The sequence below is a fragment of the Anomalospiza imberbis genome, chromosome 1 (assembly GCF_031753505.1).
Source record: "Anomalospiza imberbis isolate Cuckoo-Finch-1a 21T00152 chromosome 1, ASM3175350v1, whole genome shotgun sequence".
NCBI classification, from domain to species: Eukaryota; Metazoa; Chordata; class Aves; order Passeriformes; family Viduidae; genus Anomalospiza; species Anomalospiza imberbis.
Genome location: NC_089681.1, coordinates 1,447,719 through 1,465,420, shown reverse-complemented (window position 1 = coordinate 1,465,420; position 17,702 = coordinate 1,447,719). Strand labels below are relative to the sequence as shown.

The 17,702-nt window shown below is 44.4% G+C and overlaps 1 protein-coding gene across 6 annotated transcripts in view; it reads left to right on the top strand.

The window, feature by feature from the left end:
* ADGRB1 (adhesion G protein-coupled receptor B1) overlaps positions 1–17,702 on the top strand; it is a 280,695-nt gene that overhangs the window by 240,738 nt on the left and 22,255 nt on the right. For 4 of the 6 annotated variants that reach the window (XM_068175784.1, XM_068175859.1, XM_068175930.1 and 1 more), the window contains 4 exons: positions 775–860; positions 6,599–6,697; positions 14,567–14,738; positions 15,771–15,866. In XM_068175784.1, the coding sequence (XP_068031885.1) occupies positions 775–860; positions 6,599–6,697; positions 14,567–14,738; positions 15,771–15,866 (453 nt within the window). The remainder of the gene's footprint in view (positions 1–774; positions 861–6,598; positions 6,698–14,566; positions 14,739–15,770; positions 15,867–17,702) is intronic. The other 2 variants (XM_068176081.1, XM_068176008.1) reach the window with 1 other exon arrangement.

The following is a 17,702-nucleotide window of genomic DNA, read 5'->3' as shown; positions in this document are numbered from 1 at the left end:
GGAGTTTGGGGTCACTCTGCAGGATCTCAGCTCTGTCCAGCCTGTGTTTCACTGTGGATTTTTGTGTCTGATGGACACAGACATCCCTGCTCTCACCCTGAGGAAAACGGACTGCATGGAATTGTATTGCCCAGTGATTTTTTGGGGGAATTCTCTGTGCTGTGCCATCTGCAGTATCTCCCAAGACATCCCACCAGAGCAGATGATGTTTCTACTTGCTCTAGTGCCCTCCACCTCTTATTTTGAGAGCAGCAGTGGCATTTCACCAGGAAAGAACTGTGACACGTTGTCTGCATTCTCTTAACGCTGATTCTGACTCCAGAAGGCGCTTTGGGAGACAGATAATGTCAACCCACTGCTCTTCTCTGTACTGACCACTCTCTATTTGGATTAGCCCAAAAAATTGTTGCTGTGCCTGGAGTTTGCCTCGCTGGACCTCGGGCAGTGTTGGGGTTCAAACAGCCCTGCAGCAATCTGGGAAATTCCCAGTCTCTCCTGCTTCATGGAGACCTGGTTGAGGATTGGACTTGATGATCTTGGGGGTCTTTTCCAATCTTAATTATTTTCCAACCTCCTTGATCTGCTGCCAGCTGCATTCTGCTGTCCTGAACTCACTGATGCATGGCCAGGGGAGGTGGGACAGTGGGGACAGGGGACACAAGGGGTGGTGGCCTGCAGAAGTGTGACCTGGCTTTGGGAGAAACCCTTCTGTGTTACTGAGGTTGACCTGACCCCCTTGAGAACAAAACTTGTGTGTTGTTTCTCTTTTGACAGGTGAACATGGTTATTGGCATTCTGGTTTTTAACAAACTTGTATCCAAAGATGGAATAACAGATAAGAAACTGAAGGAACGGGCAGGGTATGCCTTATCAATACATCTAAGTAAAGAGTACAAATAAAAACCAAAAATACCCAAGGTTGTGATCAATAACCAGGCAAGGAGTGAAAAAAGAGATTGTGGATGCAAACAAAAAAAAAAGCAAAACCGGATTTAAACAAAAGGAAAGAAAAAACCACACTTGATTTAATGTCTTTGCACTGTCATTCAGTGCAGCAGGACACAGAAATCCAAGAAACAGCCCTGTGCTGTTGTGGAGGAAGCATAAAAGTTCATCTCTTTGTTAAGGTGGCTTCAGCCAAGGCTGGTACATCCAGGGAAATGAGGGAGAGCAAGGTGGCTTTTGTCACTAACTCCTGGAGACAGCAGAGAGAGACTCAGCACTGCTGAGTGTGGCACGTGGCACGAGCTGGGTGACAGAGGGGTTGTGTCTGAAGGCTGGCAGATGTCTCAGGGACAGCAGAGGTGTGTGATGGAAGGGAATGGGTTCTGGAGGCCTGGCAGAGAACAGAGCAGCAGATGGATGCAGCAGGAGAGGTGAGTTAAGAAACTCTGCTGCGAGAAAAAATTCTGCTGCCACCTGAGGTTCTTTATCTTCTCCACAGCCTCCATTCCCAAATCCAGAGGATTTGTGTTACCTAGTTTCCTTTGGAGTATAAATCCAAGAGTTGACTCCACATTGCTCCCCACCCTGGTGTCTCCCAGGGCTTTGCCCAGTGCAGCAGTTTCTGGGCAGGGCTCTCTCTTGGGTTACTCCCAAACTTTTGGCAGTGACTATTTTGCCATTGCCAACATCCCCAGTAGGATGAGAGCCCCTCTCCTCTCCATTTCTAGGAACGAGCCTGCAGTTTGCTCAGGTTTTATCCCTGAGCTGTGCTCTACTCTGATCAAGGGACAGAAATGGCAGGCTGACACTCCGAGTCTCCTCAGATGCCCAGGTCAGATGTGTGTTACTTCACCCTGCCTTTTTGGCTTCTTGTTGCAGTCAGAAAAGCTCTGTCCTTACCTGCTGCTGGGAAAGGCAGGGATCTGTGCTCCTAGTTGTCCACTGTAGGAATTTGATTTATCACTGTGGGTAACAGCTTTGTTCTGGAAGGAAGAAGTTGTTCACAAAGAAATGAGGAGAGCAAAAGCACTTCTGGTTCCTCTGCATGGAGGCAGAGTTTGAAACCTTTGGAGGCTGGTGGAGAAAGCACAGGATGTATGGATATATCCTATCTGTCAAAGTGGAGGGAGAAAGGGTCTCCACTGAGTCTCAGAGGGCAGGGGTGGATAATATGGATGAGGTTCAATATTCCTGATGCTGCTGTATTGAGTAGTTGGGGTGAAAGTGGTTTTTAATTGACTGGTTTTTAATTGAGTGGTGGAGGCAAAACCCAGGGTTCAGGCAAATTCTTATCCAGCACCTCAAATCCTGTGTTTGGTTTTGGGCCCTTCACTCTAGAAAAGACCTTGAGGGGCTGGAGCGTGTCCAAAGAAGGGAACAGAGCTGGGGAAGGGTCTGGAGTACCAGGAGCAGCTGAAGCAGCTGGTTAGGCTTAGCCTGGAGAAAAGGAGGCTCAGGTGAGACATCAACACTCTCTACAGCTCCCTGAAATAGGGAATGGTGTGGTGAGGTGAGGGCTGGAATCTACTCCCAGGTAACAAGTGACAGGACAAAGGGAAATGGTCTCAAGCTGCACCAGGGGAGGTCCAGGTTGGATATCTGGAAAAATTTCATCCCTGAAAAGATGACCAGGCTTTGGAACAGGCTGCTCAGGGAAGTGGTGGAATCACCACCCTTGGAAGTGCTCCAGAAACGAGTGGACCTGGGACTTTGCTTTAGAGTTTAATGGCCATGGAGGGGTTTGGTCAAAGGTTGGCCTTGATCTTGGAGGTCTTTTCCAACCTTAATGATTTTGAAAAAAGCCACAGGGACCTGTTTAGGCTCAGGGTTTATCAGCAGTGTTGACACGACCAAACCTTGGGGTCCCTGGGTGCAGCAAAGGGGAATCTCGGTGCCTGAGCAGTGCCATGGCCATAAAACAAGAGGAGATTTGGGTGATCAGAGATACCAGCTGCTGCTGGGTTGAAAAATAAGTGAAGAAGTGACCTTGGTACATTACTTCAAGCAGCTGCTAACAAGCAAGTGCTTCATTCTGGATGATGCCTTCTTGACAAAGAGAGAACTCAAAAAAACCACCCAGGCTGCAAGGCAGGGTCTGGAGCAGGGTAATTGCACTTGAAAGTCGGCAGTGCAATAAATGGTTTATTGGATTAGCAAAGCAGCAAGTTGCTGCCTCTCAGTCCCTCCCTCTCTAATCCAAACTGCACATGGAGTGAGTATTTTAATACACAGCAGCTGGTTATTGATCACACTCAGAGTTGGGCTTTAAAAACAAAACCTGCAAGGCAACAAAACAAAAAAAAAACAAAACAAACAAGCAAAAAAGTCATTTTTCTGATGTTCTTTGTTTTTTCTTTCTTTTCTCTTTTATCCCCCCTTCTTTCGTGTCCGTGTGTGTGTGCGCAGCACTTTTAAGCCTTATCTGTGCTCCATGGTTTTGTTCTCCCTTCCCAAGTGCCCCTGCTGAGAGTGTGGGAGCACTTTTGAGAGCCCTGGTGCTCCTTTCCCTTTAGTTCTGTGCTTCTGGCCTGGGCTTGGGAACCGTGTTGGAAGGTAGATCTGAAGAAAATCAGAACAAGTAACGGCCTTGGAGATGTTCGGACCTGAGGAGATGGTCTAAAGAAACGTTGTGTTTCCTTTAGCAGAGGCAAGAAGTATGGTTCAGTGTTGCAAAAACAATTTTTAAAAAGGGTGGGAAAAAAAATCCCCCCAAAATAGGGGAAAAAAGAGATGTTGGATGTCAAGAGGAGCCCAGCACACACTCCACAGATTGGTTGTCACAAATTCATCAGCGCCAACACTTCCTACGAAATAATACCTGAGACACAAGAATTCTGCCCTGTACTTAGCAGTGAAAGTAGCTGTGATTATTGTTGTCACATCTGTCAGAAAATGCAGATTTTCTAGTGGCAGTGATTTTATAGGTGGATCACAAAACCAGGCTATAGAGAAAGGGGGTGTGAATACCTGGAGAGCTGGAGAAAAGCTAAAACCTGTCTGGGAATGGAGAAAACCATCCCAGAAAACAGTCTCTGTTGTTGGCCAACTCCACCACCACTGTTTAAACTCTCTTGAAGGGATTACTAGCAAAAAATGAATGTTTTAATGTCAGGAGCCTTTAAAATTAATTTCAAATGTATTCAGCCAGCGTTTATTCCACATTTGTGTGCTCACACAGGCAGAGAGGAAGAATGAGACCATTGGGGATATTCACCAGGGCTAATTTTAGCTAAATTTAATGTCTCTGGGCTTCCTCTGCCACTCCTGAGGAGAGACAGGAGCCTTGTCCCCTCTTAGAGAACCTTTCTTTTATCTGTTGATCACAGAAAACACCCAAGAGGAGTTTGCCCCAAAACCTTGTGTGAAACAATCTCTGTACAGGTGTCCTGATGGGGTGGAACAGAGCTGGGCTGTCAGAGCACAGAGGGGAGAGAGTGATTAGGAAGGTGATAACTCCACTGAGACCGGAAGGGGTTGGGATTGCCCTTCCTTTGGGAATGGTTCCTGTTGGAAACAGTGCTCCTGCTTTTCGGCCTGTGGATGGTGGAAAGCACTGCTCAATAAAAGGTAGCAAAGTCCAGGCTCCAGTGAACACACCAGATGAGCCCATGAGCTGTTTGTGGATGTTTAGAAAGCAGAAGAAGCTAAATTAAATGAAGGCATTATTCACTGTGATTATTTAATTAGCTTCCCTTTCATATGCACAGGTGCCAATCTAAACCTGCTACAGAAATTCAGTGTATTAACAACCTCATGCCCCCGACCAGAAGGAATTAGGAGATAAATGTACCCACATCTGTGCCCACTGCTTGCAACTTTCTGCATAAACACACCCAACAGCAGCTACAGTTGTGTGTTTACAGTGGTCTTTTGGCCAGTTCTCTGTGATTCAGTGTCATTCATCTTTTTTCTGGTACAGTTTCCCATCAAATTTCTCAAGTCAATCTACTTTTTTTCTTTTTGCTGCCTATCTCTGCCTCTCTCTGTCTCTCTGCTTATCTGTTCTTTGTGGCTTATGGATTTGGGGATAAGCTTTCGTATTTTTTTTATTTTTTAAGGGTCGTGCACCTAATGCCTCTCCAGACCCACTTTATCTTTGGTTCAGCCATTGTCCTCACAGGATTGACACCATCCTTCCTGGAAGATATTTATCTGTGGACACAGGAGCTAATTTCCTCCGTGTCTGAAAGCTTCTGTGGGATGCCTTAGTCATTATTCTGGACAAGAATGATGACTTATGTCACTGTAATTAATGAAAAGACCAATCAATAGCCACTTGAAAGGGGGCCACTGGTCCCACTGCTGCTGCTGTGTTGGTGCTCATCAGGATGTCTTTTTGCAGTGAGACTGAACAGAGAGCCACCAAAGCTCTGTGGAATCACCTGATCTCTCTCCCAGGCAGGGCAGGGCCGTGAAACCCCTCCTGGGTTGGGGCAAACCTCCGTCAGCAGCATCCACACCACACCCAGGGATGACAGACCCTGTGCTGTCTTCTGGCAGTGGTTTCATGTCTTCTCTGATGCCAGGCACAACAGGAAGGTCTGGGGGATATTTTGCAGACTCCTTCCTGTTTTGCAAGCCAGATCTGACGTGGGTGTGGATCTGTGCAGACCAGGGAGAGCACACAACCAGTAAATTCTGTGAAGAAACAGGGCCAGTGCCAAGCTAATGTGGCTTCTGGGCTCCTGAAGAGGAGCTGAATGGATGGGGGTGGTTCCCACACATCAGCTGCTAAAAATCCCGAGGATATGCTTTAGCAGATCCCCTCATACCAGCAGCCCTTAGTGGGCTGTTCCTGTGGTTGGTCCCATCCAGACAAAGTGGGAGCAGCAGGTGGGAATAATTCTCGGGGTTCATCCTGAAGATGTTCTTGGCTCCAGAAAAGGATGTGAGAGAAGGAATGTCTCAGAAGCAGTCAGCCAGTTGGGTTCCTTTCAGTGCAGGTTAGGGGACTGAGGAAACACCCAATCTCAGGATTAACTTCAGGACATAAAAGAGTCCCATCCTTCATCAGGAAGGGAACCAAAAAAAACAAAAAGTGGCCTCTGACCAAAAAACAAAGAGTGGCCTCTGACCAAAAACCAAAGTATGGCCTCTGTTCTGGACTCACCAGCTCCCAGTCAGAGAAAATAAGTGACTTATCCCTTGCATTGCTTCTAGGACAGAAGATAAGCAGGCACAGCCCCCACAGCCCTACTTCTTGCCTTCTACTGCACAACCCTGCCACCTTTTTTGTTTTGGAGCAAAAAGGCTAGGAGGGAAAAGAGCAATTTCTCAAAAAAAAAAACCACAAAAAAAAAAATGAATATAAGGAGGTGGAGACTGGGAGAGCAGTACTGGTTTCTCTTTCCGTGGGTGCCAGAGAGAGACACCCTGAATCTGGCAAGACTTTCACCAACACAGTTCCACCCTCTCCAGCAGCACCAACAAATCTGAGTTGTCCATTTCTCCCCATTCCCTGCATCTGGAGTGGTACAGATGAGAGAGTTTTAATTCCTGCCTGTCTTTTCATTTCTCTTTCCAAATTGGGTATGGTTGGTTGGCTCCCTTTTCTCCTTCCTTTCTTTTTGGCTTCTCTTTCCCTTTCCTTTCGACGTTTGTGCTCATGAGCGAAGTGTTTTGTTTTGTTTCAGTCTTTTGGTTTTAATTGCAGTCAGATGGCAGTGCCCCTTTACGGCATGACGCTCAAATGTTCCAAGTGTGGAGTAGTTTCTTCTGCTGAAGTTTCGGCCACAGCCACCAGTAACGCCATGTTAGTTCCTCTAATTTCAACTTCTTTTCTTTCTTTCTTTCTTTCCACTTCTTTTTTTGTTTTGTTTTGTTTTGTTTTTTCTTTTCATTTTGATTTTCGCTTTTCAGTTCCTTTTTTTATTTCCCTCTTCCATTTCCCTGCACTCACCAGCCCATGTTTGTTTTCTCCTCCCATGTCCCTGCCCACCTCCCTGACATCCCCCAGCTCTCCCTGACCTCATTCTGTGGGCCATGAGTAGAACAGGGCTCCTGCAACACCCCTGGAGCTGATGGGCTGGATCCTGAAAAGCACTTTTTTGACATGCCTAGATTTAAGATTTAAGCATGTGACCAGCCCATGGAAGACAAAGGGACTCTGCATTTCTTGCAAGCTGTGTTTAATTTGTTTAATGCTCCATTCTTGGAGTTCCAGACTTAAAGCTGTGCCCAGTAATTCTGGTGGTAGACAGGGACTCCAAAATCCAGCTTTGTCAACCACTTGAGCACCTGCTTGAGTGTTTAACTCCAGAGGCTGCAGAGCACTGAGTGTGCTTTAAGTGAGTTGGTGAATCACTTTTAAGTGGGTTTTTTCTCCTCTCATGCTGAAGTAAAGTTTAATACCTCATAGGCCTGCAGGTCTGATTTGATAAGTGTTGACTGCCTCTTTTGGACCCCTGAAAGCACTTGGAATTAATTCTCAAAATCGTAAAGCGTTTCATAGCTCTGAGTTAGAAAAGTCAAATGCTGTTAAATCTCTTCTTAGATGCCTCTGGAGTTACCTTAAAAAAAAAAGAAAAAATAATTCCAGAGCTTTGTTCTGCTGGATAAATTGTTGCTATTTATGTGGTTGGCTTTTTTCCCAAAGGTTAAGGTTGGAGGGACAGTGATGAGGGAAGGTTTGTCTTTCTTCCCTCCCTTTTGAAAATTTTATTATCTGTATCACATCCAAGTGATGCTACACTTTGGTTTTGATGTCTAAATTAGTGCATGCAAAACATGTGAGGGAAACAGTCTCAGATCATTTGCAGTTTGAAAATTCCTACCTTTAATTAATCTAAACTAAAAGAGGCAGCCAATTGCCAGATCTCAAAATGTAGAAAGATAAAAGAAAATCAACTCACGAGCACCTGGAAGGTGTCCCTGCTCATGTCAGGGAGTTGGAATGAGACGTTCTTTAAGGCCTCTTCTAACCCAAACCCTTTTATGATTCTGTGGCTTTCTCAGTGAAATGAAGAACTGAACAAAACTTGATTTATTTTTCACTGCTAAGGTCGTTTACTCACCTTTTGCAGCAGTGCCCAGCTGAGATGGTGAGATGGAATTGGTCCAGACACGTGTACCACAAGTGTGGAGTGAGCCGCTCACTGCTTTTTGGATTCCTGTAACTGCAGAGCAATGTTAAACCAGCAGTAGATTTACTATTAATAAATTAGATTCTTAAATAGGAAGGCTTTCTGTTCATAGTAAATTAATTTTAAAAGTTAAAACAGTCTCAAGTCTCTCTCCAATAGTGTCTGACATTGGTCTGTGATAAATCACAAATTCTGATTCATCTCCAAATCAGGAGAAAAAAGGGATATGAAAGCCAGATCTCCTATTTCTCCTGCTTCTCTAATTTAAGTGGATTGACAGAAATTGGAGGGCTCTTGTAAGAGGATTTTTTACTGTTTTGTTTCCCAGCAGATTTGGTACCTCAGATGACAATGTCCAGTATCAATTTTGTTGTTTGTCCTCAAGTGTCCCGAGCTCTTATCCTTGCAATGGGAACACTGAGGAATACACAAATAACTTCACTCATTTCCCCTTGTGATCCACTTCATCCTGCAGCTGAACTGTTCCTGATTTTCCTTCTCCAAATTTCTTGTAAATGAGGTTGCCAAAAAGGCAAAACTCTGATTATTCTTCACGCCACTGCCACCCTTCTGCTGGGCTCTCTCCTCCCAGACCTTGCAGCAGCTTTGCCATTCAGTTTTGGAGTCTTGGAATGTGGATTAAATGCCGTGAGGATTCCTGGCTCCTCCCTGACTTGGAATGAGCCATAATTTTTTAGTGCAGAGCACATCAAGGTTGTTCCTGCCATGTTCCTGGTGGGGTTGATTGTCCCTCCCCAGCTTCCCTCCCATAGCTTCCCGAGTTTTATTTCTAAGATAGCATGGAGTGAGAAATGGATCCTTTAGACTGTTTTTCTTGGCTTTTGGAAATCTTTGTGTTGAGATCTGTGGTCAGAGAAGGGGATGTGTAAAGGAGGGAAAACAGAGGGAAGTGATGGGAGAGAAAAGTGACAGAAGTGGAAAAATAAGTACAGGCAATTGTGTGATTTCTTGACCTGGGGAATGATAAATGGAAATCATTGGATGTCTGTGACCTGTTAGGGTTTAGCTGGACTTGACAGGTGTGGGTTAAATAAATCCTTCCCTTTAGGCTGTGCTGAAGAAGATCTTGGGCAGGTTTTGCCATTGGAAGACCTCTGTTCCCACATTTCCTCCCATTTATTGCTGCCTGTAGGGCACCCTCAGCCTGTGAAATGGTGCCTTGGAATTAATTTGTCTTTGCTGCCTGTGAAAATTATTTTAGCTGAGATGGAAAAGGGGTCTCAGGGGCTTGGCTTTTCTTGGTACTTGCTGTGAATGAGGGAATCCACTGCAGATACCAGAGAGTGCTGATGGATGGATGGATGGATGGATGGATGGGTGGATGGAAGTTGATATCCCATCCCTGAAAGTGTCCAAGGCCAGGTTGCGCAGAGCTCTGAGCAACCTGAGATAGTGGAAGGTGTCCCTGCCTGTGGTAGGGGGTTGAAACTAAATGATCTTTAAGGTCTCTTCCAACCCAAACCATCCCATGATTTTATGAATCCTTGCCAAGCAGCTCATTGGAATCTGGACTCTCAGGCTCTGACCAGTGGGAAGAGACTGGCCCAAGACTAAACCCCTAAAATACACTAAAACATTGTATTTTTCCAGGCACCCCACCCAAGAACCAATGTCAGGGGTTCCTTGTGACCCTTATCATCATCATTCCTCTTAAATCCTTAGGAATTCACATGTCGAATCTCCCATCTAAGGGTTTTGCTCTTTTTCTTGGCTCAATATCCTTTGAGGGAGTCTTAGATGTCAAATTTTCTGCCTGTATTGTAATTCCAGGATAAATGTGAGTCAGTGCTTCCATGCATGGCTGGTCTAGGAAGGAGACTGTTCGTCAGGAGAGTGTTGTCCTCGTGGTTCAAGGAATTTGAAATCCTATCCTTACCTGGGGATAATACCTGGATCCTGCAAGTCCTTCTTAGACTCTCAGAGAACACCTTCCTTAATTAAAGGTGAATGATAAGGTGGTCTGGTCACAGCTGCCTCATCACCTGCCTGTCTCATGTGCCCATGAAATCATCACAGAATGGTTTGGGTTGGGAGGGACACTAAAGTTCATTTCATTCCAGACCCCCCACTATAAACACTTTCCACCAGACCAGGCTGCTCAGGGCAGTTTAGACTAATTTGATTTCCTGTTGCCCTAATTTTGTAATTTATATTGCAGCTACTGGGAGTAGAATCATCTTTTAGGGGAGAATAGAAATGACAGCAGGTGCTCTTTTTTTGCCTGTGCATGGGAAGAGCAAGCAGAGTTTCCCCTCTTTTTTGGTTACAGGTTTCCTATCTTGGTTATATGGGCACTGAGTTACAGGGATTTGCTCTGAAAGTGTCCCTGAAATTGGGACAACACTCTTGCTTTTGGGAGGAACAGTTTTTAAGTGTTTAAAAAGTGTTTAAAGCCAGGTTGGATGGAGCTGTGAGCAGCATGGTCTAGTGAAAAGTGTCCCTGCTCATGGCAATGGGGTGGAATTAGATGATTTTTAAGGTCCCTTCCAGCCCAAACCATTCCATGATTCTGTAATTCTGTGAATACAGGTCAGAGGAGCAGAGAAGCATGAGAGAATAAATAAAGCACATCCCTGTACTGTGATTTTCCAGCAGCAGAACTACTGGTGTGTAAGGACCCATCCATTATTTGTAGAGTCCAGCAACCAATTCCCTTTTCAGAGCTCCTCTCCAGGAGCTGCTTTTCAATTATAAAGTGATTTTTTTCCGTCTGCTGCTTCTTTAACTTAAGTTGCTGCTGCTCTGTCAAGGTTGAGTAATGAAAAGAATTGATCATTTTACCCTTTCTAATGGCCCTTTACATCTTTATTGGCATGTCCTGTGTGTCCCCCTGCACTTGCCTTTTCTCAGGGTGCAGGACTCTTCATCTTTCTTCATGTAGATCTTTATCTCCAAACCCATTCTTTTTGCTCTTTCCATTGCTTTCCTCTAAGTGCAATCCATTTATTCTGCTTCTTTTGCAAAGACAAAGACTCTCCATGACTCCAGCTACAAAAAGGACAAAACCACAGACCGATTTTGTCATTTTGGCCAAATCCTTGCTGCCAGGGCAGGGTCTGGTGTGTGCTTTCATAAGGCTGAGTGTTTCCCATGGTAGATCCCACGTTTTGGAGCACATTAAGAGTGGCTGAGGGAGCTGGGAAGGTTTATCCTGGAGGAAAGGAGGACTGGGAGGACCTTATCACTCCTTGAAGGGAGGTTGGAGCCAGTCTGGGGTTAGTCTCTTCTCCTATCAAGGGACAGAAAGGAAGGAAATGGCCTCAAGTTGCACCAGGGCCGGTTCAGATTGGCTATTGGGGAAAATTTCTTCGCTGAAAGGATGATCAAGTATTGTCATAGGCTGTCCCCATTCCAGAAGCATTTAAAAGCTGTGTAAATGTGGCATTTGGGGACATGGTTTAGTGCTGGGAAAAGATTTGGACTTGATCTTAGAGGTCTTTTCCAACCTCAGATGGGATGCTGCTGTCACTTGTCCTGAGGGCTGTCATAAATGGGATAAATAAGAGGATCTGCCAGCTAATTCCTTTGTCCCAAGCAATAAAAGTAATGGATTTATTGATCGTGGCTAATCCATGAGAAGCCATTAGGTGGTCACAATGTCTTTGTATAACAATTGATCATATCACATCTCATGATAAGCACCCTAATGTGATATTTCTTAGGTCCTATAAGTCATTCTGGGATCTTTTAAGGATTCACTGTGACTCCTAAAAAAGGGACAGGTGGGAAGGTGGTTGAAGTATGAGTCCTGTGATGAATTCAGCTCATAGCAAGTAGTATTAAGGGCAGTCTCACAGAAAACCCACTTGTCTTCCTGTGAGTTTTCACCTGAAATTTCAGCCTGCACCAGATTTCTTTAATGGAGCTTTTAATTTGGAGTTTAATATTTCAGAAATCTAAGCAGAGCCCTGCAAGTGAAATTAGAGTGAGATCCATTTCCTGTGACCTGTTGCCACCTGCTGCCTGAGAATAAAGATGATGCATTTAAGTAGCAAGCAAAATTTCCATCAATTTTGTAAGGGGTGGATGCTGCTGAGAAGGCATCTGGAAGGTGAATCACAGAGAGACCAGAACTCTGAACTGATGTAAATCAGTACAACTTGGGAAAATCCTGATTTGATCCAGTTGAATACGTGGTCATCAGCTGAGCTGGAAGGGCAGATGATGTTTTCATCATCTGGTTGGAAGAGCAGAGCAAATTGACTCAAACAATTCATTCTTAAAGCAGGTTTTGAAGCCAGCGGGTTCAAATCTGACCATTTGCCGAAGAGAAACATAATTTACATATAATTTACCTTCTCAGCAGCATCTGTTGCAAACCAGATCCACATCTAGGTCTTGGATCCAGATCCAGTCATTGTCATTATGAGCCTGCAGTTCTTTTCAGGAATGGAAAACCCACCCAGATTCAGTTATTTGGCTCAGACCTGGGTCAGATCCATTGCCAGGTTTCCTGTTTCACATTGGTGGCTGTAACATCCACAGAATGGGTGTACCAGGAATGTTCTGGAACACCAGATAATTCCAGGAAGCAGAGTTGTCTCTTACAGACATTTTCCAGCAGCTTTTAGTGAACTTTATGGTTTCCCGTTGCTGCTGGAATTATTTCATCTACTCAGCCATGTTGTGTTGGCTGATACTTGCATGGAAGACACATCTAGAAAGATTCCTTATCAACTAAATCTTATCTTTCCATTTAGCATTTCTACCTCTCTGATGTTTTCTTTCATGCACCTGCTCCTTAGCCAGATTTATGAAAGCACTACCACAAATGACAGCAAAGAGAGATTTCAGTGTAATGAGGCAGATTTCAGAGAATTGGAATAAGTTATTTCTCTTTAGGAGTTGTTTGGTTGCAGGCAGGGTTTTTTGTGTATTTTTTAATAATACTTTGAAATTATAGTTCATCTTGCACATTAAAGGACAGCATTTGCCATCCAAGATAAAATTACAAGGTATCAGATTATGTCATGGCCTTTGCAAAGAGGTCTCATAACACTTGTTCTAATTAAAAAGAAAAATAATTCCATTTCCCTGCTCCCTTAGGTCAATTAAATTCCTTAATAATACCATTAATGAACAGATCCGAGTGTGGACAGGCCATAGGGATATTTGCAAACAGGGCCTCATTCTGACTGTAAAAATAAACTGTCACTTTAGTGTGTGGTCATTGCAGAACTGATGTAACAATCCTTGAAAAATCCTTAATGAAGCCAGGGCATTCTATCCTGATGTCCAAACCTGTATCCAAGCTCCAGCTTTGTTCAGGCAAAACTCTCACTGAGGTCTGTGAGCTAACAAGCAAGTAAATATTAAACCCTTGGTCATAGATCAGGAAATGATGAGCAAGTCCCATGTAAGTACTGCTGAACGTGTTTCATGGTATTTGTCCTGTAATTTCTTGTCTTGCCTGTATTTGTTTGTATTTGGAGGTTTTCTTGTAGCTCCTCTTGTTATTCAAGGCTTTCTCTGGTTTGTTAGGTAAAAGCCCACAGAGAAATTCTCCTCATATTCTTGGTGCCAAATAGATGGGATGAGTGACAGCTTAAAATCTCCCTAGTCAGCTGTTAAAATTGTTTGGGATCTTTTTTTTTGTTGGAGAGATGGATGCCTAAAGAGTCCTTGGGAAAAGAGCTGCTTTCCCATTTGCAGGGCCATCATTCACAGCTAAAGTGCAGTTTCCTGGGGCAGCATCACAGAAAACTTGTTTTGTCCAGTTTTCTGTCTTCTGAATGGAGATGTGGCTTGAATCTCAAGTTAATGTCCACACAGGAATAAACTTACAGGAATTGTCAAACATGGAACAAAAAGCTTTTTTTCTTTTCCCAAAGCATCAGTTGGGGAGATCTCACAAGAAATCTGAAAAATTTCTAACCATGGGGAAATGAGGTCAGATTTTAGTCCCCATTGTCGTGGGGACCATCATCTGTAGATTAAAAGGAGAAATATAAATATTTCAGTCTGCACATCAGCTCTCTGCCTGTCCGTTTGAGTCACTCAAAAGCGTGACATGTCCCAGTGTTGGTGTCTTCCATGTGCTGTGGAAGTCCAAGTGTCTGTGACCCGAGTACCGACAGCCATCGTGACAGACCAGTCTCTGCTGCAACTGTTCCCCTCCCCCTTGGCAACCTGCAGTGATTGTATTTTGTCTCCTTCCCTTGGGAAGAGCCGTGGTGGTGGATTAGGGGTAGAGTGGGAAGAGTGTGGAAAAGGGGGAGGGAGGGAGGGAGGGAGGGAGGGAGGGAGGGAGGGAGGGAGGGAGGGATCCGCATCCTTCCTCCCCACCTCCAGTTTTATGCATGACTGCACCATTGGGAAGTTGTCCCCCCTGTTTGGGTGGCATGAGTGTGCAGAGCCTCTTCCTGCTTCCCTGGGAGAGGGGCTCAGGAAAGGTCTCCCTCACGGAGATGTTGGCTGGAGAAATCCTTTGCAGCCTGGTGGGATCGGGAGGCTGAATTAGAACCCCACCTGGAAGTGGGTGAGGTGGAGCTGAGCTCTCTCTCCCTCTCCCTCGACAGGGCATCCCTCTGGAGCTCCTGCGTGGTGCTGCCTCTGCTGGCTCTCACCTGGATGTCCGCAGTCCTGGCCATCACCGACCGGCGCTCGGCGCTTTTCCAGATCCTTTTCGCCGTCTTCGACTCCTTGGAGGGATTTGTCATCGTCATGGTCCACTGCATCCTCAGGCGGGAGGTGAGAGGGAGGAGTCGTTATCTGTTACATAATTAACATTATTTCCCATAAAAACCACCTGGAAAAATGCCCAGCCAGCCTGGTAACTTCTCTAACCCTACAAATTTCACTTTGGGGGGCGATCATGACCCCAAAAATGACCGTGACATTTTCTGTCAGAGGGAAGGAGGGGTGAATCAGGGTGGAGTTTGGTGAGATGGGATAACATGTCAGTCTTTGCTTGTTTATCAGCAAAATTCTCATTTCCAGAATGTTCACAACTCACCTCCAAAAATGCCACATTAAAGAAGTCATTTGTGTGATTTCAGGAGAGGCAAGATGCACTGAGATTTGCAGGATGAAATCTGTGCTGGCATTAACACCTTGATATTCCAGCTAGGAGGTGCAGCCAGCAATAATCAGGCAAGGAAATTGAGGAAATTCTCTTCAGCCTCCCTGTGGAGATTTAAAATGGTGAATTATATCAGGGAAGAAAAGGACGAATCTTTTATGTTTCTTTTATTCTTTTCATCCTACGGAGTGGAGAGACTATTAATAACAGAGACAGGAAGGGGCCTTTTTTTCAATATTAATTTTATCTTCTTATAGTTCCTTTAAATTCAGTAAAACAGATTAATTTCTTATGTCAGGCCAATGAAATCAATGGAATTACACCACTGGCTTGGCTGAGACTCCTTCCACTAATTGCATTATAAATATGAGTCTGCATTTAACTCCCATTGCAGTCACCGGGATTTTTTTTCCAATTATTTCAGTGGCTGCAAAATAAAGGACATTTTTATTCCTGACTGTATAAATCAAGCAAATGGAAGTGACCTAGGCAGTGACCCAGGGTTGCTGGAAAACTTCTGAGTTGCTCTTCAGTGTGTGAAATATGTAACACATAAACCATGTGAAAGAAATGCCAGGATGCTGCTAAAACAGGGTCCACGTCCTTTCAATCTAACAAGGGCTATTTTTATTTTGGATTTCAGCAGAATTAAACATGGTTTGGTCAATCTGACTCTGACCTTTGCCAATCTGTTCCTGCAGGTCCAGGATGCTGTGAAGTGCCGGGTTGTGGATCGTCAGGAGGAAGGGAATGGAGACTCAGGGGGGTCATTTCAGAATGGACACGCTCAGCTAATGGTAGGGAAATCTCCCACTTCCCCTTTAGTAGGGGGTTTATGGGGATTTTTAACTCGTAACTGATAAGCAGAGGGCTCTGTCCACCACAGATCATTAATTCACCATTCTTATTTCCTTTAAACTTTGGCTTGAGCAAACACAGCACTTAAAATGGACTTTTTCCCACAAATTTGGGGCGTTGCATTGTAATTTTAAGGTTCTCAAGCTTGCACACCAGGTTTTGCAGACATCTTGGTGAGATCCTTTCTTTCCCAGAAAAACAAAGAACCAAAATACAACTCCCATGTCTTCCAGACCTTTTCATCCCCATCAAGCTGCCTGGTCCTGGCTGGAGCTAGGAAGTAGTAGTTTAATACTGTTTTAATCACAGTCTGTTAGGTTACTACCATAAAAAATGCTGTCTCTGAGGGATATTTTTCTCTCAAAAGCACACTTTGCTTCACTGGGAATAGTTTAAGCTCTGTAAATTGTGGTCCTGTTGTGTAAGTCCTTTGCAAACAGTAAAGGAATTGGCTGTGGGGCTTTGCCCTGCATGTGCTCCACTGTCATGATGTAGTTGATGCATGAAACATTTAATTTCTGAGGTTAAGATAAAGATATCAGGAGAATCAGAGGATCTGAGCAACTTCCAAAAGCTCCTGGTTAATATTAGAGCTACAGCACAACCCAGTGATGTTTTTTTCCCAGTCACTCCTGTGCTGAGCAGTTTTTGCCTGCTCAGGTATGAGGCCTCATTTCAAAAAGCACAAGCTTGGAGCCAAGACAACAGCAGAGTTTTAATGCCACCACACCTCGGTGGTGTTTGCTAAGAACAGGTGCCTCATTTCTCATTTAAATGCAGAGACTTCTCATTTTCAGACAGGTTCTCGCTCTACCTAATTGTGGGTAATTAGAGGGCCCCTTGCATGCCTGGTGCTTCGGCTTCTTCAGTAATAGACACCATAATCACACCCAGTCTCAATCTTCTTTTCCCTAAGTTAACACCCAGAGCTTTCTTATTCCCCCTCTGTAAATCACATGCCCTCAAATTACTTATATAACCCCCTCCAGATTCTCAGCATCCTGAAAAAAGGTGGATCCTGTGATTGTCAGTCTGCTGTCGCCATCCCAAGTTTCAGGGTTTTGCATCTCTGTACAGCTCCACATTTCCATTAATTATCAGCCACGCCGGGAAATTCTGTGTCAGCTACGAGATTTTTAGCAATGTTGCATTTCCTCCTGCACTTCTGATGAGTGTGGGGAGGAGCGGGGAGCTTACAATCACTTTCCTCACGTTCCAGCACAAAAATCTGCAGAATCTGGCTATGAGTGATGACTCCTCACTGGTATTTTTAGAGGGGTACAATGTTATTTTGTTGTAAAATCACCGAAGGAATCAAAAGCTTTTGCAAAATGACATTTTTGCCGTTACCTTTTCCATTTATCTCCAAATCTGCCCAGCTAGTGAAAAGGAGCTTAGCTGAGTAGAACTGTTTTCCCCACAAAATCTTGGTGACTCATATTAAATATAAACCTGTCTTTCATTTATTTATCAGCAGAACTAGTGCAGGCTGTTCAGCTGCATTTTTCTGGAACTCCTATCATGAAAATGAGATTATATTTTTCTGTGTCATCTCATTTGCCCATTCGAATTGTAGTTCAGTCATATTTCTCTTCTGTTCTCAGATTTGTTTGATATCCCAAAGAATTTACTGGGAAATTAACATCAGGAAGGCTGAGATAGTTCAAAAATTCTTGGCTCTCCACCTGCTAATATTTAAGTGTCTATCCCAGGGGGATGGGGATTTTTCCCAAATTCTTCTCAGTGTTCAAATGGATTTCATTTCATCACATTAA